At 56.3% G+C, this 21,279-nt stretch overlaps 2 protein-coding genes and 1 long non-coding RNA gene across 9 annotated transcripts in view; all 3 read right to left on the reverse strand.

Moving 5' to 3' along the window:
* SLC7A6 (solute carrier family 7 member 6) overlaps positions 1 to 1,807 on the reverse strand; it is a 47,189-nt gene extending 45,382 nt beyond the window's left edge. The window contains exon 1 of one of the 5 annotated variants that reach the window (XM_087420066.1): positions 1,387 to 1,807. The gene's annotated coding sequence lies outside the window, so the exon portion shown is untranslated. Of the gene's footprint in view, positions 1 to 677; positions 840 to 906; positions 975 to 1,386 lie in introns of those variants that run through there. The other 4 variants (XM_087420067.1, XM_087420063.1, XM_087420064.1 and 1 more) reach the window with 4 other exon arrangements.
* Positions 1,808 to 3,826: 2,019 nt separating this feature from the next.
* PLA2G15 (phospholipase A2 group XV) lies at positions 3,827 to 14,814 on the reverse strand. 3 transcript variants are annotated; one of them, XM_087420069.1, is made up of 6 exons: positions 14,672 to 14,814; positions 11,286 to 11,442; positions 8,552 to 8,670; positions 8,207 to 8,305; positions 7,588 to 7,812; positions 3,827 to 5,789 (listed from the first exon to the last, which is right to left on the reverse strand). In XM_087420069.1, exons 1-6 carry the CDS (start codon positions 14,712 to 14,714, stop codon positions 5,278 to 5,280), a joined length of 1,155 nt encoding a protein of 384 aa, XP_087276195.1. In that variant the 5' UTR covers positions 14,715 to 14,814; the 3' UTR covers positions 3,827 to 5,277. The 3 variants fall into 3 exon arrangements, with proteins under 3 accessions (XP_087276195.1, XP_087276194.1, XP_004431817.1); XM_087420068.1 differs by lacking the exon at positions 14,672 to 14,814 and adding an exon at positions 14,390 to 14,556; XM_004431760.3 differs by having other exon boundaries at positions 3,828 to 5,789; positions 14,600 to 14,814.
* A 2,781-nt stretch (positions 14,815 to 17,595) lies between these two features.
* On the reverse strand, positions 17,596 to 21,172 carry LOC147913113 (uncharacterized). The gene is made up of 2 exons (XR_015549157.1): positions 20,019 to 21,172; positions 17,596 to 18,670 (listed from the first exon to the last, which is right to left on the reverse strand). It is a non-coding gene; the product is annotated as an uncharacterized LOC147913113 (long non-coding RNA).
* Positions 21,173 to 21,279: the final 107 nt, after the last annotated feature.

The following is a 21,279-nucleotide window of genomic DNA, read 5'->3' on the forward strand; positions in this document are numbered from 1 at the left end:
GCACACAAGAAATACTCAAAAACAGCTGTTAAATTAAATATTGATTCCCATTTATACTGACCATTACACAACGTGGTGCCCAGACTGTCTGCTTAGTGCTTAGTGAAGAATTCTCAGGATGTTTCACAAATATCTCCTTCTATTTACGACATGAGATGATCAAACAAGATGACAGGATGTGAAGACACCAAAAAGAGCCATAATAAGAGGACCACACCATTCTCTAGCTCCAAAGGCCAGCACTCCAAGCCCCAACACTAGACCATCTCACAGCATCCCCAAGAAACTCTGTTCCTGGGTTCATATCCTCAAAGTCTCACACCTTCAGTCTTGCCTCACTTTCAGAGTCTGGTACACACAGCACAGGCTCTCTTTCTTACCATCAGAGACTCACCTTGAGTATCTCACACAGGCCCTCTCACACATTCAGTGTCACACTTAGGGCCACTCTCACCACAGTCTCTCTCACACTTAGTCTCCCTCACACTTACAATCTCCCTTTCAGTTTTTCTCTCACACATGGAATCACCCTCACACCTGGGGTCTCTCACATACACACGGAGTCTCTCTCACGCTAACAGCGTTACCCTCACACTCAGGATTTTGCACACTCAGTCACCCTCAGACTCAAAGTCTCCCTCTCACACACACAGCCTTTCTCACACACTCAGTCTTACATTCAGGGTCTCCCACACTCCTGGAGCCACCCTCAGGCTCAAGGTTCCTCTCACAAGTTCAGCGGCACCCTGCGGCACGCTCTCACCCGCAGCGTCTCTCACGTGCCCCCGCCCGTCCTGCTCCGAGTCCCCAGGCCCGCATCCCGCACTCGGCGGTGGCGGCGCCAATAGTGCGGCCCCACAGGACGCGGCCCGGCCTGGCCCTGGCCCCGCACCCCCGGCGCGTTACCTCACGGTGGCCAGGCGCCGCCAGGATGCTCTGTCGCACTGCCGCCCCGGCCGCGCGGCTGCTCAGACCCCGCCCCCGCCACGTCACCCGCAGCCGGATCGCGACAGCGCGTCGCGTCGGGACAGGGTGCCCCGCTCCGCGCAGGCCGGCCGGCGGTGGCGCTTCCGGGCCCCAGGGGCGGCCGCCGCCTCAGCGATCCGGCGGGCCGCGCTCAGGCGCCCCCGGATGCGGTCCCAGCCTCTGCGGGCCACGCTGGGGCCCACGCGGGCCGTAACCTGGGCCCAGCTACCCTCGCTGACTGGATGGCTACTCCTCACCCTGCAGAGTCCGTCTGGCCTCCGAGGGATTCTATACGGGGACGCTCCCGCGGGGAGCTCTAAACGGCCCGCACACCCCGTTCCTATGTGGCCTTTTGCCTGGGCTCACCACCCAGGGGGACCCCATACAGCTCACACAAGGAGCTCTAAACAGACTCCATACCCGGTTCACAGCCAACCCTCTGCCTAGGGAGGCTAGGAATACGCAGACCCAAGACTTGTGCTCCCACAGCTCAGACTACCAAACATCCATTAAGGCCCCCACAGACACATGGACATGGCCAGGCTTCAGTAGCCAACCCCAGGCCTCCCTGGGACTCAGGCTTGAGGACATTTTTCGTCCTCCTCCTGCCTGACTCTGCTAACACCCCTCTTGGGAGAGCTGCATCCTCCAATCCTCTTCTTCCTCTGGTTGCTCCTCCTCCATCTCCTTCTAGGGCTTCTTTTCCTCTAGTAGCTTTGAGGCTCTGTCTAGGGCCTCCTGACCTCATGGGCAGCTGAGCCCTTCCCCTTAGCCTCCTGTCCACACCTCAAGGCTGGACCATGGAGTCATTTCCCCCAGACATGTGTTCACAAAACTGCACATCCTCTAGTTCCATACTGATCACACCCAAAACCCTGCTCCTCGCTACCCACTGACCCAGCCAGAGAGGGACAGCACCCTGGACCCTTCCTCCTCCCTCCCCCCTAGGCCCTGCATCTCACGGTTTTCTTCCCCCCAGCCATAATAGCCTCCCAATCCCTATCCTGCTCCCTCTAACCCACCCCTACAGAGGGGTGCTCCTCTGCCAAAAAAACCCTTCCACTCCTCCTCTATAGACCTGAGATGATGATCCTTGAAGAGCCCTCACTGATGCTGCCCTCCTGTGCTCTCGGCTTGGAATACTTTCCCTAAGTGTAAATGAGAGGATGTATATATTTGGAGTTATTAGAGTCTGACCCTTTGCCCCCTGGATCAGTTTCTCCTGCCTCCATGGCCAGGCAGAGGAAGGGCTCTGGACACTTGTGTGACTCAGTGGCAGCCACACCACTGTCCCTGCAACAGCTGCATATCCAACCTGCCAGCTCCCAGACCTCTGGCTTTGCTGTCTCACACCCAGTTATAGCAGCCCACCGGCTGAAAGCCCACAATGTACCAAGCACTGAATGGGATGTTCTCCAACACCATCAGTGTTCCTCAGGACGACTCTGCATGGTACATTTATTCATCCCCATTCTTCACGTGAGCAAACTGAGGCTCAGGGAGGTCAGGAGACTCCCCAGGCTACATGGCTAGAACTGGTAGAACTCAGATTTGAGCCCCAGTCTGCTGGACCTGAAGCGTGCTCTGACTCCATGCCCTCTCCCTGCAGTTGTGAAACCAAGGGTGGCAGTGGGGCTGAAACGGGTCAGAGGTGAGTGGGTGGCTACAAGGTTACCACAAGGGGTGGCATGGGTGGGTGAGTGTCAGGACAGAGATGGGAGTCAGGCTGGGCAGGGCCTAGGGGTGAGAGTTTGCTCCCTCTCACGTTGTCATCCTTTTCCCAAGGCCAGTGATGCAGCTGGACCTATGTATCCCTAGGCATTCTCTCTCTAGGGTGGTCTCTGGGACACTCCTTCTTCCAGGTTTGGCCAATAACTGGTGTGGTCAGAGGCTTCAGAGCACCCTCTAGTGGCCCAGACTATATGGAAGCCTGAAGCCCAGGCTGGCCCAGCTCTGTGGAGGAGGTAGAAACTGGGGCTCCTATGATCCCTGCTGGCCCCTGGCTCTGGGCTCTGCACCACAGAATTCAGGCCTGGACCTCATCCCTATGTGTGTTTCCCTATTTCAGACTCTCTCTCTTTCTCTGTCTTTATCTATCTCCATTTGGTCCTCAGTCTCTCAGCCTCTGTCTCTGCCCATCTTGGTCTCTGTCCATACCAGTCTCATCCTAGTCTCTCTTTCTCCCTCAGTCTCACTTTGTCCCTAAAGAGGCACAGAGGTGAGCAGATGAGCTAAAGAAACAAACTAGAAGGGTCGGGGCCAGCCCCGTGGCTTAGCAGTTAAGTGTGCGTGCTCCGCTACTGGCGGCCCGGGTTCGGATCCCGGGCGCACACGGACGCACCGCTTGTCCGGCCATGCTGAGGCAGCGTCCCACATACAGCAACTAGAAGGATGTGCAACTATGACATACAACTATCTACTGGGGCTTTGGGGAGAAAAAGGGGAAAAAAAACAAAAGTAGAAGGATGGCTTCCTAAAAGAGAACTCTAGGTTCCAAGGATGCTGAGACCTGCAAGCTAAGAAAGGACAGAAGGCTGGGAAGGGCAGTCCAGCCAGGGTGACCTGCAGGATTCTCTTTGGCCCCTAGCTCTGGGTTGGCATGCGGGGCCTGCTGACCAGGCACCAGACAGGAACGGGGAGGAGGAGGCCAGGAGCCGCATTCCAATGGGAATGTTTCAGCTGATGGTTCTTAGTTCCAGGAGGGGAATTAGATTCCAGGAGAGGGGGCAGGAGGATGAAGCCCAGAGGTGCACAGGAGCAATGCTTTGGTGCTGAGAAAACCCATTAAGGCTCCAGGAAAGGTCTAGCCCCTGATTACCTGCCTTTCTAGCCCCATCAGCCCTCCACTACCTCCCTCATGCTCAGAGCAGAGAGCCTAGACCAGGACACTTTATAGCATCCAGAATACTTTTATTGCCAGAATCGAGGTACAGCCTGCTCAGAGCCCCATGCAGGGCTCACCCCTCAAGAACAAAGGGAGAGACAGATGCTGGGTATGGACGCAACAGAAAATTCAGCTCCACAGAAACCTTGTGGGAGAGCAGCACTGTCCAGCCTGACTGTGGCTTTGGAACCCCACCCCAGAGGCTAGACCCAAGTCTTGGCCTGTAGCCATCGCCCACTTGGAGAACACTGCTACCAAGGCAGATCCAGATTCTCTATATCCCGCTATCACAGGGAGATCCATGCAGCACCTCTGGGGCAGACAGAAAACCCCCAAGGGGGCCCCAAGGCACCTGGCTCTCTCAGGGCCCCACTCAAGTTTCTGGGCTAGTCTCTGCAGAATAAACACCACTGAGCTGCCTGGTGGGGGTAGGTGCTGGACAGGGTGGGCAGGAGCCCTACCTCCTCTCAGTCCTGTGCCCCACTTGGGTGCTAGAGGGACCGTAGGGCAGGGTGGCAATGTGGTGGTGGGGTTAGCAAGAGGGGAGCTCTGAGTGGCCTTGGCTGCTTCCTTGGAGTTCTCTTCCTTCATGAGTACCTAAAACGCCATGGCACTGGGCCCTGCCTTCATCCTTAAGCCACAGTCCCAGGGCAAAGGGAGCCAGCATCAATACTGTGGCCAACAGCCCAACCAAGGGGCACAGGGCTCCTGGGACACAGTCCCCAGAACCGGGGGCCATCTGCTACCCAATCCTGAGCTAGGCTGCTCTCGGAGGTGAGGGGAGTAGGAGTGAATGCCCTAGGCCCTGGGAACCATGGAGAACACAACAACCCGCCCCTGCCTGCAGGGGGAACCAGGCTGTCCCCAGGAAGCCACAGTCAGGCTGTTGAGCAGCTAGGCCACAGGGAAGCCAGCAGCTCCAACCACTCATGGCCAGAAGCAGGCCCACCTGTGGCCAGTGTGTGGGAAGGGTCACCCTAGGGTCCAGGAGCCCATCCCTGGGACCTTTCTGGGTAGGGACTACAGCTCAGTAATATCCTTCACAGGAAGGCTGAAGGGCCAGGGCCTGGTGGGCAAGTGTGAAAAGGTCACAGGGGTAGGAGGAACACATGGCCCCAGAGTTAGGGATTGGGGCCAGGTGCCAGACAACCACCCTTGGAGCCAGTCCTGAGGTCACAACAATTCCACCATCAGCAGCATTCTTTCCATCAAGAGTTCCTCAAGTGAGTCCAGACTATTTCTTCCTTCCTCATTCCCACAGAGGAAGGATAAGAAACAGCACTTCCCCATGGCAGATGTTTCACAACCCAAGACCCAGAGCCTTGGACAGTCAGTCACAAACTGCTAAACTCACGGGCCATGGCATCCCCGGAGGCCAAAAGAGCAGCTGTGGCCGAGCCATCCCCCAGCCCTGCCTGCCACAGGAATCAGGGCCCAAGGAGGACGCGTTTCAGATAGGCCAGGGTAGTGGCATTGGCCAGCATCTCAATGTGCTCACTGCCTGGCAGCTCCTGCAACGACACTTGGTGCTCCTGGTGGCTGCGCCAGGTCCGGCACTGAAGGGCACTCTGCAAGTTCACAGTGCCATCGCCATCGCCAAAGCAGATTTTAGGATCACGGTCCGGGAAGCTCTCATAGTAGAAGGAGTCTGGTGTGGGGACACCAGTACCATAGAGGCAGTGCAGCTGCACACCAGGCGGCACTGTGGCTTCAACCAGTCCCTCTGTATCCTGCCGCATGAGCCAGCCATCTTCGAAGCCAATGTCCTGGAAGAACCGGCGATAGTCCCGCAGCGTGTAGTTGGTCGTGGGTGTGTGCACAAATACCTTCTCAGATGACCAGGTATAGTTGTAGGGCAGCAGCCAGCTGGTAGAGACGGCAGACCGCTGTTGCTCCCGGATCTTCAGGGTCCCAATGACCGGGATCCGGTTGTTGTCTCCTGCAGGGAGAGGGCTCCGACCAGGTCAGTCTTTACTCAGGAATGCAAGCTGGCTGGGCATTGTGTTCACCACTAGGCCCCCTGCTGTACCCCAGCCAGTGGCCCAGTCAGCACTCCAGCATCTCTACACTGTTAACACCATTAGAACTCCTACACCTGCATTGGCTTTTATTGTTTCCCTTTATTTTTGCTATATCTGGGAAGCACCCAACCAGATTTGTTTCTTTCCTTTTACATTTCTTCCCCAGGGATTTAGCACACATCCATAGGGTGATTTATTGTGTAAACAGTACCCTCCTGGGAGCACTTATCACTGGGTCTGTGGGCACTGATCTTGTCGAAGGTGAATCAGCGGGTTGGCAGCCCAGAGACATATTCTTCTTTCTCTTTTATTACATTGAGCTATGTAAACGTTTTTCTTTTCCTAGGCTCAGACCGGCAGCCAGCCAGCCCTGGTCTCATCCCACCCACCTGCCTGTCACTGACCTGGGCAGTCAGGCCTACAGGAGGCAGGGCAGGAGGGGAGGCTGCAGACAGAGTGACAGTCCTTCTCACACTGGAATGCCAACAACATAAACATATGCACCAGCCAGTGAGACCCCTGGGAACAGGGACCTCTGACCTATTCAGGACCCGTGGCCACCCATCACTCTACCTCTCTGACTGACCACAGGACCACAGCTCTTCGTGGTGGGACCTGGCTCTGGGACCCATGATGAATGGGAAGCCCCTAGCTAGGGGTCCATGGACTACCCCTCCCACTCCCCCCTGCTCCCGGACTCCCAGGGCCTGACAGAACAGTTTCCCAGCATCTGAGCCAAAGCTCTAATGGAACTCAGAGGGAAGCTCTCAAAGGGGCGGGGCCTGACCTTCACCATGGCTCCCTGTCTCAAACTCAGGGGGTGCCCATGTCTGTCACTTCAGGTCCAGGCTGAACAGAGTAGGTGGCCCTGATGAGTCTTCTCTATATCTGGGTTCATTGTCCAGCCAATTCAGGGTCACTACTGGGAGCGGCACTGGGTCTGACCTGTTCACAATGATCAATTGACCAACAAGCAGGTCAGGCAGTGCCAGTGACTTGAAGAAGAAAGCTCATCAGATACTTGGCACAGCCCCAGCTCATGGCTCCTAAAGTGAGGGGTCATGGGGCTCACACTCAGTCCTAGCAGAAGGAGGGAAGCCCTATGGCTGCTGCTGGTAGGTTCTGACAGTTGTGAAAAGGCAGGTGGATTGGGGAGGGATAGGGAAGGAGGTGGCTTTCCCAACTGCAAGGCAAGCAGGCCCAGACAAATTGCACCTGTTTCCTCCCTGAGTTGCCCACAGAGGCTCCCCACGGCCACAGATGGAGGGGTAACTCATAAACAGGAAACTGTAGTCCCACCTTCCTTCTCTGGGGCAAAGGTAAGGATGAAGAAGTGAGGATGGGGGTAAGAGAGAGGGAGAAGGCTCCCCCAAAGAACTTTGGGCCAAACAAGTTAGGTCAGCCAGGCCTGAGCACAGTGTGTGTGTGTACACGTGTGCACAAGCAAGTACCTGTACGACCAACAGTATGCCACTCCATGTACATGCTGTAAGAAACTTACACAGATAACAAGGGTCAAGAACTAGAGAAATTAGGAGTAGTGTCAGATTCTCTTTTGAAAAAAGAGATGCTTGGAAAAGAATACCACTCTGGAGAAAGAAGGGTTCTGACCCAAGAGAAGGGACATAAGGGTGGCCCAGGAGGACAGTGTAGAGGGAAAGAGAGGGCACCATCCCCAATACCAGCACCCCCATGCTTGGCCAGGCAGGGTCTTACCTGAGGCCAGGACACGCAGGGTCTTGGCCACGCCCCCCCAGGGCGCACCCAGTGCCACGAAGGCACGGATATACTTGTCCTTCCAGGCCTGCGGCTGCCGCTGCAGAAAGTAGAGCGTGTACATGTTGCCCATACTGTGGGCAACCAGCACCACGGGGCCCCCATACAGCTGGTACATCTTCTCGATCATCTCCCGGAGGGCCAGGAAGTAGGGCCCGTTTTCATCTGCAGGCCAGAGCCAGATGGGGGTCAGGCAGGAAGGGTCCTGGGGCCTGAACTGCTGACTGTTTCTCAGGCCAGACCCAGGACTAGGTAGGTGGAGAGAGTGCTAAAATCCAAGTGGAAGCAGTCTGGTTTCCCCTTGGTTTCCATGAAGGTAGGAAACAAAGGGGCTCCCCTTCCCCTCCTCAGCCTCGTTCTCTGTCCCCAGGGCTAAGGCCTAGAAATCCCGGGGTGAGGGATGGGGAAGGACAGGACAGACCGACCAGGGGTGGTAGCTGTAACCACTGGGCTAGACGCCAGAGGCCCCAGGATAGGAGAGCCCAGGGCCTGTGGTGGCTGTGACGTCCTCGTCCCCACTTCCTAAGACCTCAGGGAGGAAACGAGGGTGACCACTTACTTGGGGCTCGGCGCCAGTCGTAGGGAGCTCCCCGGATGTCCTCACCCCGTGTGTAGCCCCAGCTCACCAGGCTCTCCGCCATGGTGTGGAAATAGGAACCTGTAGACAGAAATGCATAGGATCAGAGAGGGTACAGCCAGTGCCAGCCACCTACACCACATCTGCCAAGGAGATTGTGACATCTACTGCAGGGAGGCCCCTGAAGGAGTGCTATAGGGCTCTGCCCACACTGATCAGAGACAGTTCACAAACTACTCCTTCAAACTGACAGGGTTCCTCCCACCCTAGGAGTCCAGCTGAACCTCCAGCCCCATTCCCTGGAGGGCAGGAGGAAGGGCTACATACCCACACTGCTTTTGCTGGGGTCCAGGAACTCCAGTGAGAACGTCTTCCCAAAGCCAGGGACACGCACATCCACACCATCGGGAAATTGGGTGGCCCGGGATGTTCTGTTGTAGACTAGCCTGTCAGGAGGGGATATTGAGCTGGTGATCCAGAGGTAACACTGAACTTGGTGTGTCGTAATACTGCCCTGTGACCTAAGCCATACTCCCTTCCCAACCTCAGGTTTGGTCAGATGTATAGGGGAGACCAAAATGTAACAAATCAAGTTTATAAAGCGCAGATCAGAGTAACTACATTCAAATGAGGACTCCTAACAAGGCTTACTCCAAACATGGACCCCAGGACCCCTGTTGAGGCAATATTACCTTCTCCTTAATGTCACCCACGCCAGAATGCAGGTCTTGGATTTGGTTGGGAGAGGGAAGCACCAGGCCTGGTTCTGCCATGAACATCACACTTGACCCCAAAAGGCAGGCAGCCTAACCTCACAGGCTCCCGCTGCCCCATCTCCACAGACCCATCTCCTGCCAGCCGTCATAACACATCACAGGGCAAAGGAGACGGTGAGCACAGCACACAACAGAACTGGACAGAGAGACCCCCACTTCAGGGCCCAAGCCCCTGTGGCTGCTGTGTGGGTGACCAGGCAAGGCCTGGAGAAATGATGGAGACAGGAGGAAAGCTTTATGCCAGGCCAGCAACTCTGCTTTGGCCTCCCTGATACCAAGGAGACAAATGTGCTCAAGAAAACACAGGTTAGACCTGCAGTCCCTGGTGGTCCTGAGTCCCACCCCTCCTCCCCCTTAAAGATCAGCCAAAGCAAGCTGACAGGATCCCAACATTGGCCCAAATAATAGGTCCAGGGGGCCCACTTTCTCCAGGGCAATCTGTAGATTATCCCAATGGCCACTCAGCAAAGTGCACAAAACTGTTCTGGAAAGCCAGTACAGCTCTGTGCTAGATGAAAATCTAAACAGGTCAGAGGACCAGTGAAGGTAGACAAGCCCCTCTCAGTATCAGCCTGTACCTCCAATTGGCAGTACTGAGACCATGTCTCTGGTACAAAAATAGACATGCAGATCAACAGCCTAGAAATAACCCTGATCACACACAGAGAAGGAAAGAGTCAACAAAGCAAGCATCATAAACAACAGGGAAGGGCAGGGTGCCTGGAGAGAGAGCTAGTGTACCTCCGAGAAAATTTATTAATTTGTGAGACTCCATTCAGCTCAAACATTTGTTGAGCACCAGTTGTGTTCCTGGTTCTCCTGCTATAAAGATAAAAGAGACACAGTCCCTGCCTTCAAGCTCAGTTTGGGAGGGAACCTTAGCTCAGTGCCACACAATTCTGGGTTTGAGTCCTGGTCCTGCCACTTATTAGCTGAGTGACCCTAGGCAATTTTGTAACCTATTTGAGCTTCCAGATTTCCTCTTGTAAAAGAGGTTTGAGGGCCGGCCCCGTGGCTTAGCGGTTAAGTGCGCGCGCTCCACTACTGGCGGCCCAGGTTCGGATCCTGGGCGTGCACCGAGGCACCGCTTCTCCAGCCATGCTGAGGCCGCGTCCCACATACGGCAACTAGAAGGATGTGCAACTATGACGTACAACTATCTACTGGGGCTTTGGGGGGGGGGGAGAAAGAGGAGGATTAGCATGGATGTTAGCTCAGGGCTGATCTTCCTCACCAAAAAAAAAAAAAAAAAAAGAGGTTCGAAGGGCCGGCCCGGCACATAGCAGTTAAGTTGGTGCATTCCAGCGGCATAGCAGTTAAGGTGGCGCAGTCCGCTTTGGCAGCTCAGGATCCTCCAGTTAGGATCCTGGGTGCAGACCTACTCTCCCCTCATCAAGGCATGCTGAGGTGGGGTCCCACGGAGAAGAACTAGAAGGACCTCAACTAGGATATACAACTATGTATTGGGGCTTTGGAGAGAAAAGAGAAAAAGAGGAAGATTGGCAACAGATGTTAGCTCAGGGCCAATCTTCCTCAAAAGGAAAAAAAAAAGATTTGAAAACAGCATCTGTTTCATAGGGTTGTTGTAAGACTAAGTAAAAGAAAGTATGTAAACTGTACTGTGCCTGTATTCAACAAGCAGTAATTCTCATTACATTATTATTATCAGGGAAAGATCCTTGGAAGTAAGTTTGGACATGATGAGAGTCAGAGGAAACAGGCATGTGGCCTGGGGGAAGGAGAGGTTAACAGCTCTAGGGAGTGGCAGAGGAGACTTCACAGGGGGACTATGCTCAGGTTTTAAAGGGCGAATGGGAGGGAATTTATCAGGCAAAGGGTGTAGAGCTAGATTCCAGGCTGAAAGAACAGCATGTGCAAAGGCATGGAGACATGGCACGTCCCAGGAAGAACAAGCAGATGGAGCGGCAGGTTTGAAGGGCTGGCCCGGTGGCATAGTAGTTAAGTTGGTGCATTCCAAGTCAGAGGCCAGGGAAGGGGTGGAAACCATGCTGAGGCTATGAATAGGGCCTGGAACATAGAAACCACAAGTAGGGCGTGAGGCACAAGACCTGAACTAGAGAGAGTAGGGACAAGAGCAGCAGGAAAGGGAAGAAAGTTCTGTCTGAGAGAGCGCAGAGGTGGCGCTGACTAGGCTGAGGAAATGGGAAGGGAGAGAGGTCAGTGACCTCAAGGTCTCTTAAGGTGGGGATGAGATGGAAATGGTTTCTGAGAGGTTTTTTAGGCTAGGTCGGTGAGCGGCACCCCATCTGTGCTCCAGCCCCCACCTGATATTGTCAATCCAGCAGTCAATGATGACAGGCAGCAGCAGTTCAAGGTTCAGCCAGAGTGTGAAGTAGCTGTCCGTCCTCTTGGAGCAGAGGTAGTGCACGACTGTTGGCTTGTCCAGCTTTGCCTCCAGCTGGTTGCCCAAATCACCAGGCACTGTAGGGGCACACAGAGCATGCATGAGGCCCTGGGCCTGGCAGACTGGAGACCCTCGAGGCTTGAACCCAAAGGGCTTCTACCCATAGCCGTCCCAGGATACAGAATAGGCAGGGCCTTGTTCACGCTGAGAGAAGGAGTAGGAAACAGGATAGAACATTGGGCCACTTAACCAGCCAAAACTGAATCCAGAGAAAGGACTCCAGGACAGGCCTGTGGAGGGGGGCAATGAACAGAAACACAGTTAAGAGAAGCTCATACTGGCACCTGCTGGCCTACTGAGGTCCCCCGGCCTTGCTAAAGGCCAGAGCCCAGTAAGGTTCCAGAAGGCAGATCATCTGGAGGGCCTTAGCATCTTGGCACCTGGAGCTTGTGTTGGAGATGGCTACCCTGAAACAACACACTATTCCAGCCACAGCCCAGTGGGAATGGGTGTGACCCAGCCCCAAGGATGACTTCTCTCTACCCAAGCCAGCCTATCCAGTCTACACAGAGCCCTGGGGCCCTTGTGACACTCAAACCCATCCCCATTGCTTCACTGTCCAACACTCAAGGCCCTTCACAGTCTATTTATTCCCAGTGACCTCTCAGGCCTCACTTGCTCCCACATGCCACGCTCTCGACAACTTCCAAACACACCCCCATTTAGGATCCATGATCACTGAGTAAACAACCAGTGTTTGGCTCTCCTGGGCATTCACTGGGCTCCAACTGTGAACCCAGCCCTTCCGAGGACATGTCCTCCCTGTGCACCATCACATATTGTCCTCAGGGCAGCCATGGGAGGCAAGTATGACACCTGCCTTCACCTCCCTTCACGATGTGGGTGCAGAAGTGGGGAGTCCCCAGCATGATGGCCTCTGGATGACGTGCTTGTGGACTGGGTAGCACAGTGCAGAGACCTTGATCACTGTCTCTATCAAAGAGGAAATGGCTGAAAGAGGCAGTCACCAGATATGCTTTGCCTGGATGCCTTTTACGCTGGCCAGGCTGTGTGGCCTCTAAAAATAGTAGTGGTCACCTCCTGAGCCCCTTTGTGCCTAGAACTAGGACAAGAGCCATCCCTGTGCCTTTCACCTTAAATAACGCTGGGAGAGAACATCCTTATTATGCCCACTTTACAGATGAGGAGACTGAGGCTGGGAGAGGTGGAAATGGCTTGCTACAGTCCCTTCCCCCTGCCCAGAGGCTTCTGTATCACTTTTCTGGCCTCTGCTTCCCCTACCACCAATCTGGGTCCCACCCATAGAGGCTGGTCACCCTTGAATGCTGATCCTCTGATGGTCAAGATCAGGTCCCTGCTCTGTGCTCAGGAACAGTTGGTCTGCTGCCCACCACAGAGTTTCCCAGGATTAATGCCAACAGCCTCACTCTCTGAAAAGCTGGGCAGGTTAGGATTCCAGTTACTCCTTGACTCTGAGTGGGACCTGTGGCTCCTCTGCTGTGATCTAGGATACCCAAAAACTAAATGAACTGATAAGTGCAGCTAGTACCAATCCAGGCGATAAGGCTGCATGCTGGTGAAGGACCACAAACTTTTCAATGCCATACCCTTCATACTCAGAACTCCTTAGGCCCACTCATGTCCTGCGGTCTTCCAGGATGAAGTCCAGATGACCCAACCAGTCACGAGCCCTGCACAATCCACTCCTCCCCCCACTCTATTCCAGACAGCCTGGACTGCTTACTTCCCTCCCTCTGACATGTAGTTCCCTCTGCCTGGAACTTTCTCCTGGCCTCAGCTCCAGCTGCACACTCCAAGAAGCCTTCTCTCACTGGGTCAGTGGATTCTCTGTGCTTGCCCAGCATAGACCTCATCTCTGTCCTGCGGGCTCCCAGGATGAAGTCCAGATGACCCAACCAGTCACAAGCCCTGCACAATCCACTCCTCCCCCCACTCCATTCCAGACACAGCCTGGACTTACCTCCCTCCCTCTGACATGTAGTTCCCTCTGTTTAGAATTCTTTCCTGGCCTCAGCTCCAGCTGCATACTCCAGGAAGCTTTCCTTCACTGGGTCAGTGGATTCTCTACTTGCCCAGCACAGACCTCATCTCTGAGGATCATCCTGCAAGCTTAGGGAAGGCAAGGCCAAGTCTGTCCAAATCCCATGGTGAACCTGGGCCCAGCATCCCTGGAGCATTTCCTGGCCCAGAGCTCCTGGTGGGACCACACTGCCTGCCAATCCTTCTGTGATCTGCATCATCCCCATTCAAATACTCCCAGCAGAAAGAGCCTGAGGGTCATGCTGCAGCAGACTCAGTATGTAACACATACCTCAGCATGCCTCTGCCTTCAGGAGTCCCGGCTGGCCACCAACACCCTAGCTCTGGGTGGGACGGACGGCCTGAAGGGCATCCAAGGCCCTCAAGACAAAGGTCTCATCCCTGCCCACCACCACAAGGAAACACTGTGGCTCCTGTACAGTTGCTGGGGCCAGGGCCAAGGAAAGGGTAGGCAGGGGAGGTCACCTAGTCCCAACATAGCCTAGTCCAAGTGGGTCTGGCAGGGGGATGTTCCCTGATATCTAATCATAGCCATTGTCCCAACGCTTACCTCTGTCTTTAGCAATCCTCAGATTCCCTTGGGCCGCTTCCCTCAGGCCCAGCGCTACCCATTTGATAAGTTTAGGGGGAGCCTTGCTGGCAGGCTAGGAAAACAATTCTTTCCTCAAAGAGCTTCCTTTCAGTAATGCCCTCTGAACCGTGTGGGGCTGGAAGGGTCGAGGGAGACAGCCTCCTAACCAAACCCAAGTCAAGCCCTAGCTCAGGCTCCTGGGGGCCAACTCCGAGGCCACCCTACCCCCACCGGCCCTCAGGAGCGGGGCCAAAGGGCCTCGGTCTTTCCAGCTAAAAAACAGGGATAAGGCAAGGCAAGGCAAGGCAAGGCTTGGGACTGACAAGGACAGGCGGACTGATGGGCAACTTCACGGTAACCCTCCCACTTACCCCCATATTCTACATGGCAAGGTGATAAGAGGTTGACCACACCCGCGCCCACGATAGCGGGAGGTGGACGGACCGACCCAGGTGACAAGACAGTCATACGCTCCCCGACTCCGTGCTTAGAGCAGATGCAGACCTGGAAGACAGCCCCGCCCGCACCCCGTCCTGCCGGACGCACGAGAGAACAGACCCACGACTGGACGCGCGCCTCACCCAGCACCACCGGGGGGGGACGTCCGGCCGGGAGCGCCGGGTCTGCGAGCAGCAGGAGGAACAGGAGGCCACCTGGGAGCAGGGCCGCGCGGTAGGGGCAGAGGCGGAGGCCCATGGCGCGCGACGGCGGCTCCAGGTCCGAGGTACGGATTCAGCGCTCCGGACTCGCGCCTAGGCCGGGGCGGCGGCGACGCGCTTAACCCAGCGCCGCCCGCAGCCTCCCACAGCCTCCCACAGCGGCCAGGCCAACCAGGGCCCGCCTCCCGCAAACAGCCTGCCAATAAGGACTCGCCGCCAAGAGCGTCCCTCCCAGTAGGAGCTCGCCGCCCCGCCCCTGCTCGTCCCGGGCCAGCTCCCTCGACTGCGCCGCGCGCCGAGCTCATCGATCGATCGAGGCTCAGCCTGGTTTCCACGCTGTCTGTGGGCGACCCCGCGGACCCAGCTCGCAGCTGCTGGGTACCCAGGCCAGCCTTCGGTACCCGAAGTCCACGCGGCGCAGCCCTCACCCCCTGACCTGACGCCTCCCTGACCTGAGATCTGGAAAGGTCCGGGCCGAACGGGGATTCAGGGTCCAGTGCTCGCCGCTGCTGAGCGACCCGGGTCAAAGAAAGGGGAAGAAGAGGAGAAGTGAGTCTCGGGCAGTTCTTGGGTCTTAGGCGACCAGGAGCTGCCCAGGACCTTTGTGCAACTCCCACGCCGGTTCTTCGCACCCTGCCCCGAGGGCACTTAGGTTCAGGCAACCCCGGCCCAGGGGCCCTCTGCCGTCTACCCCGGGTTAGGGATGCAAGTGGGACGGGTAGACGCCAGGTCAGCGTGTTTCGCTTCCCAGTGAGAGGTCTGTCCGCCCGTTTTAGAGGCGCGGAGTGTGGAGTCACCCCGCCTGACCAAGCAGCTCGCACGCCAGGTTGAGTGTGGTCTTGAGCCTCAACCCTGCGCCACAGCCCACTGGCAAGTTCCCCCGCAGAGCTGGAGGGGTGTTGGGACCTCGTGGTCCGCCACACCTCCCACCCCACGCAAACCTGGGGATCCAGAGAGGACACAGATTCCCTGCGCGAGGAATCCGGGACGACCAGAGTGGTCAAAGATTTGACAGCCGGTAATATGCCGGCACCATGCATCATTCTGGGATAGGGGGAACAGTTGTTTGGAGACTGGAGGTCTTGGTTCTCCACACCCCCTCCCGAGGGCCAGTCCACACCCTAGTCATCCCTACCTGGTCCCAAGACCTATCCTGCCCCTTCCTGCCCTCCTTCCTTCCTTGCTTCCTTCCTTCCTTCCCTCCCTCCTTCCCGGTCAGTTGCTGACCCTTTCCAGCCTCTCAGAGTGCTCCTCGATGAGTCTACTCACCATCGTGGCCGGCCCGGCCCCTCCTGTGTTCTAATAGTGAAACACATTGCTGATTGGAGTACCCTACTCGCTTAAGGTCCAACTATCTCCCACCTCAGGCCCTGGCCCTCCCAAAACTCCTGCCTCCCTCACCTCCATCCCAAGCCCCAGCAGAGGGGTTGTTGAAAACCAATCTAGTGTACGCCCAGTGTGGGAGACCATAAAGACCTTTCTGCCAGGGCTAGGGGGACACAGGAGTCCAGAGCCAAGGGTTGAGTGGGGGGACAGTAGGGATCAGGATGGCCTGGGCTGCCATTACTGTCCACCCAACCCCACTCATGACCCTCCTATTCATCGTATGCATCTCACTCATAGTGTGAGGACCCTGCAGTGTACACTGGCCATTTCCCCCAACTTCCACTCCCCCTCTTCCCCAGCTATCTCATCCCCAGCCTCAATGGCTTCCTTGCTGCCTAGAACAGGACAACCTCATTCTCTCTCAGGACTTCTAAACTTATTGCAGTGGGACCACTCTGTAGCCCCCATTTTTGGGGACTCAACTGAGTTCTGCATTTAGGCCTCACCCCAGACATGACCACTGGCTGGCTCCCATTAGAATATAATCGCTAGAAGAGCAAGCCCCTCACCTGTCCTATTACTGTGGCACGGGCAGCAAAGTCCCTGGCACAAAGCAGGTGCTTAACATATGTTGAATGAATGAGTGATACATCCCCTTCTCTACAACCCTCCCCACTTCCAGAATAGGGTCTTGGTGCTTGTCAGACCTGGAGAAGAAGATAAGGGACTGAGAGGTCCACAGGGCTGGATGTGAGTTCTGGGAAAGAAGGAGGGTGTTCCTGTGGAGGGCAACATTCTGGGCAAAGGCTGGAGGAGGAAATAAACCCAGAAACTGAGGAGCCAGGCCAGTTGTGGTATCTTCCTCTTCCTTGGTGAGAATCCAGCCAACAGCCTTTGCCCCTCCTGTGTTACCGGGCCCTTTGCATTCCCTCTCCCTCGCCCAAGCTCCAAGCTCCCCTACCTGGACCAGGTGGGTGGCTGGGCTTGGGGCAACCCAACCAGGACCAGGGCTTCTGAGCTGGTTTAGCAGCCGAGCTGAGCCCATTTGGAAGCCAACTGATTCTCCCTAAAGCTCATGGCTCAGTAGGCTCCTATTCTGCTACCAGAGCCTCTCTGGAGTCACGAGAGGCCAACCACTGCCCTAATCATGACAGAGCCTTGGGGGCAAAGGGGCCAAGAACAAACAGGGCATCTAACCTGGCCTAGGCATCAGGGAAGGCTGCCTGGTGGAAGAATTATTAGAGATGGGTCTCGAAGGATAAGTAGGAGTTTGCTAGGAAAACAAAAGGATGAGTAGGTAGTTGGGTGCTCCAGGCAGGGTGCTTAGCATATGCAGCAGCCTGGAGACCTGAAGAATCACAGCAGTGTGTCTGGAGCACATGGTGGGTGAGAGTGGAACAGACAGGATGAGGGCGCTGAAAACCAACCTTAAGTGCCCATCAAGGGACGAATGGATAAAGGAGATGTGGTATATATACACAATGGAATACTACTCAGCCATAAGAAACGATGAAATCCAGCCATTTGTGACAACATGGATGGACATTGAGGGTATTATGCAAAGTGAAATAAGTCAGAGGGAGAAGGTCAAATACCGTATGATTTCCTTCATTAAGTAGTAGATAATAACAACAATAAACAAACACATAGAGATTGGATTGGTGGTTACCAGAGGGGAAGAGGGGAGGGAGGAGGGTGAAAGGGGTAATTCGGCACATGTGTGTGGTGATGGGTTGTAATTAGTATTTGGGTGGTGAACATGATGTAATCTATGCAGAAATAGAAGTATAATGATGTACACCTGAAATTTATACAATGTTATAAACCAATGTTACTGCAATAAACAAAAAATTTAAACAAAAAACAAAAAACTTGGCCTATGAATCTTTCCCTGCAAAAAAAAAAAACTTGGCCTATGTCCAGGGAGCAAGGAGCCTGGAAGATTCTCAAGCCGGTGGGGGGGGGAGGTGTCAAGGGCCTTCCGCCTTCACGTCTGTCCTGGAGCGTTGCCCAGGACGGTCGAGCTCTCCAGTGCACGCTCCTCCACCCTGTCCCCCAACACCTGGTTCAGGAGACAGAGTCAGTGCGCCCTCTGGTGGGTACTCAGCGGCGATTCCGCAGAGGCGCGGAGATCGGAACCCGGGGGGAGCCCGGGGCGCTTGCTGCTCTGGAGGCCCAGGAGATAAGGAGGGGTAACAGCTGGCCTAGCTGGAGCCGCTCGGCCGCTAAGCGTGGGGATAGGCCTGGGCAGGCGAGTGTGGATCTCTCCGGTGGACCCCAGCAGGCACCCAGCATCGAATCTCCTCCTACAACGGGATAATTTCTGACCCCAGAGGGAGGGAGAAGGGCCCTTTTACACCACTCCTAGAGGCCTGGAGGTCCACGAGAACAGCCGCACTCCCTGCTCCACGTGAGGATCCTCACCCTGTATCTGCTGGTACCCTCACGCACCTTCAGCTGGAGCGCCGGCTGCCTCCGTGGCAGGCCTCCAAGGGCCGAGGTGAGGGTGGGGTTCCCGGAGCTTGCGGCCTGGCTCTCAAGAACAAGTTCCTTTCTCCCAAATACCTGGAGTACGGTTTGGGAAAGGCATCCGGTTGGGCCGTTGGAGCCTCGCTCAGCCCACTCGCGCACTTTATCTCCAGTTCATTCATTCATCATTCGTGAACCCTAGTAGGGGTGGGGGTGGGGGTGGGAGACATTTATCGGTGAAATACAGAAATCTCAAACTACAGTGGGGACCCCTGCTACGGAGGGAGATGCCTTGAGAGGGGAAAACCTGGAGGGAGAGCAGGGGGTAACTAGGGCAAGGGTGGGTTGAGAGGGGAGGAAAGGGCGCAGATGAAACTCGAGTGCAAGGGCCCTGTGGCCCCAGGGAAGGTTACTATTGCTGGAATACCGGTAGGTAGACGAAGTAAGCGCTTAGATAACCATTCATTCATTAAGTCTTAAGCAACTACTACCTGCCAGGCTTTGGGGATAAGCCTGTCCTAGTGGATCTGATGCTCTCGTGGGTGGCTGGGGGTGTAGTAGGGAGACAATAAATGACTTATTAACTGTGTTAAAAGTTGGTTGCTGGGGGAAAGGAGATACGAGAGCCGGTTGGGGGGACGGGAGTCCGGGTGGTTTAGTATTAATGGGTGATCTGGGAGGACCCATCTGAAGATGAGTAAGGGAGCTCAGCAAAGCAGGGGCCCTAACGTTATTTTAACGAATTCAGTTTTTCAAGAAGAGTCCAAGAGTCGGGAATTGTCATGCGGGTGGGGCGGCCGGACGCGGGGGAGGGTTTGGGGGAGCTGCCCCCCACTCTGCCAGCCCCTTGCCTCGGATTCACTACTCAGCAGGGAACTGGACACACATGAACAGGTCTCCAGTGGGAATGTGCTCAGGACGGCCAGATGTGCCACACTGGAGAGGTCACCTCAAGAGGGAGGCTTCCCGGAGGACCGGCGTGGAGACCTGCGCTGAAGGAATAGGGAAGGGCCTAGGGCGAAAGTCTAGAGGTTGAATGGATGGGGGCGCAAGGAAGGGTGAGACCGAGATCAAGTGACGCCCGGATGGCCTGGCAGGGACGCCGGGGTTCTGTCCTGTAGAAGCAGGAGCGCAGACACGAGCCCGACAGGGAGCGATGCACACCAGGGGAGTTTTGGAAGAGCCAGGAGGTGCGGGAGGGAAAGGAGGTGGCTGCAAGGGCGTGGCCCGGAGGAAGGCTGGACTCCGCCTAGCGCAAGCGCGCTCCAAAGTGGGTGGGGGAAGGGCCTTACCTCGTCGTTGCGCCCCGCCCCGCGAACAAATAGTTGACATTCCAAGCTTATCTGGAGGGGGCGGGGCCCGAAGAGCGACGTTTCCCCCTCCTCCCGGGCCTAATTGGCTTAGCGCTTCCGGGGGGTGGGGACAAGTGGGCAGGCGCCCAGGTGGGCGGTCCCGAGAGGGGCTGCCGGGCGCTGACACCCGCCTACACCCCCAAAGGGTGTACGGGCCGGGCTCGTAGCCCGAAGCTGCTGGAAGGCCTACCTACCTCCCACTCCTTCCCGGCCGCCGTGTCCTAGCGCGAGTCACTTCCATCCCAGACGCCTCGGTCTCTTTATCCGTCAAGTAGGAACGTGCTACACTGTGGGTTCAGTGGACAAGGCTTCGGCGGCGCCCCCTTCACCCCGGACTGTTTCGCTCTCTCCATTGTCCGAAGGTCCGGATGCAGCGCCCAGCTTTTCCGAAATCGCGAGGTGCGGCTCCCGCCTCAGTTTCGGCTGCGGCTTGGCAAGCCCATGTCTGCTCCCGCCGGGCTGGAGTCTCTTCTTCCCGCCAGATTCTTATTTGGTTTGTCAGTCACATAAATGGGAGAATTTGGAGAAGTTCGGGAAGCCTGGAAACGCGCGGTAAAGGAGCCTCACCAAGTTCGACGGGGCGGAAGGGTGCTGACAGCCTTCCACGCGGACTGTCCGAGTTGAGTTGCTGGTCCCTGATGGAGAAGAGGTGGAGGATCTGTAGTCTGCACGCGCACATGTACACATTCGCCGCTAGCCCGCACCCACCAGTGCGCTCACATCTTCAGGCAACGGGCGCGTCATCAAGGGGGGAGTGCGACGAAAACAGGCGGGAGCCCCACGTGGGGTAGGGATGACGCTTCAGTCCCTGACTATCCGGCTCAGCCCTGTTTAGGAGTGCCCCTCTCGGGACTTGCGGGAGCGGGGGCGCGTCTTCCTTCTCCCGCACCTAGGGCTGAGCACCTCCGGCCCACAACGACCGCGCTTTGGCACCGCGGGCACTCCCTGGAGCCAGGCTAAGGCCCGGTTTTCGCACATGTGTGGACAAGCCCTGCCCTGTGACTTATGGTGACACCTCCCAGATCCGGCCCCACGACTCTGGTGATCCCCGCCGCCCTCCCCTCCCCCAGTCGACCTCTGGTGATTCCCCCACAGGCCTCTGGGTGATACCCGGTAACGCTCACCGCTCCCTTTGACCCTTAGTGACTTCTTTCAGCCCCAGATCGGCCGTCGTGACCCCCACAGACCCTAGACGGCCTCTTGGTTATTTTCACAAGTCTCATGTGACCCTTAGGGACTGGAGAAGGCCCATAGTTTTGCACTTTCCTTGGCGGAGGCCTCATGGTGGGGGGTCGGGGAGGAATGGGGTCGCCTTCGAAGTCAGACTGGGCCGGCTGGGGAGTGGGAATCCCTGCCCTGAGCGCGCGCCCAGGCAGGGCGTGTGAGCGCGCGCGTCCCAGGCTAGGTTCTAGCGGCCCTCCCCCACGGTTCCCGGGGCCGCCCTCGGTCACGTGA

This window comes from Ceratotherium simum, chromosome 30, assembly GCF_057802395.1.
Source record: "Ceratotherium simum simum isolate JZ-2026a chromosome 30, ASM5780239v1, whole genome shotgun sequence".
Classification (NCBI taxonomy): Eukaryota; Metazoa; Chordata; class Mammalia; order Perissodactyla; family Rhinocerotidae; genus Ceratotherium; species Ceratotherium simum.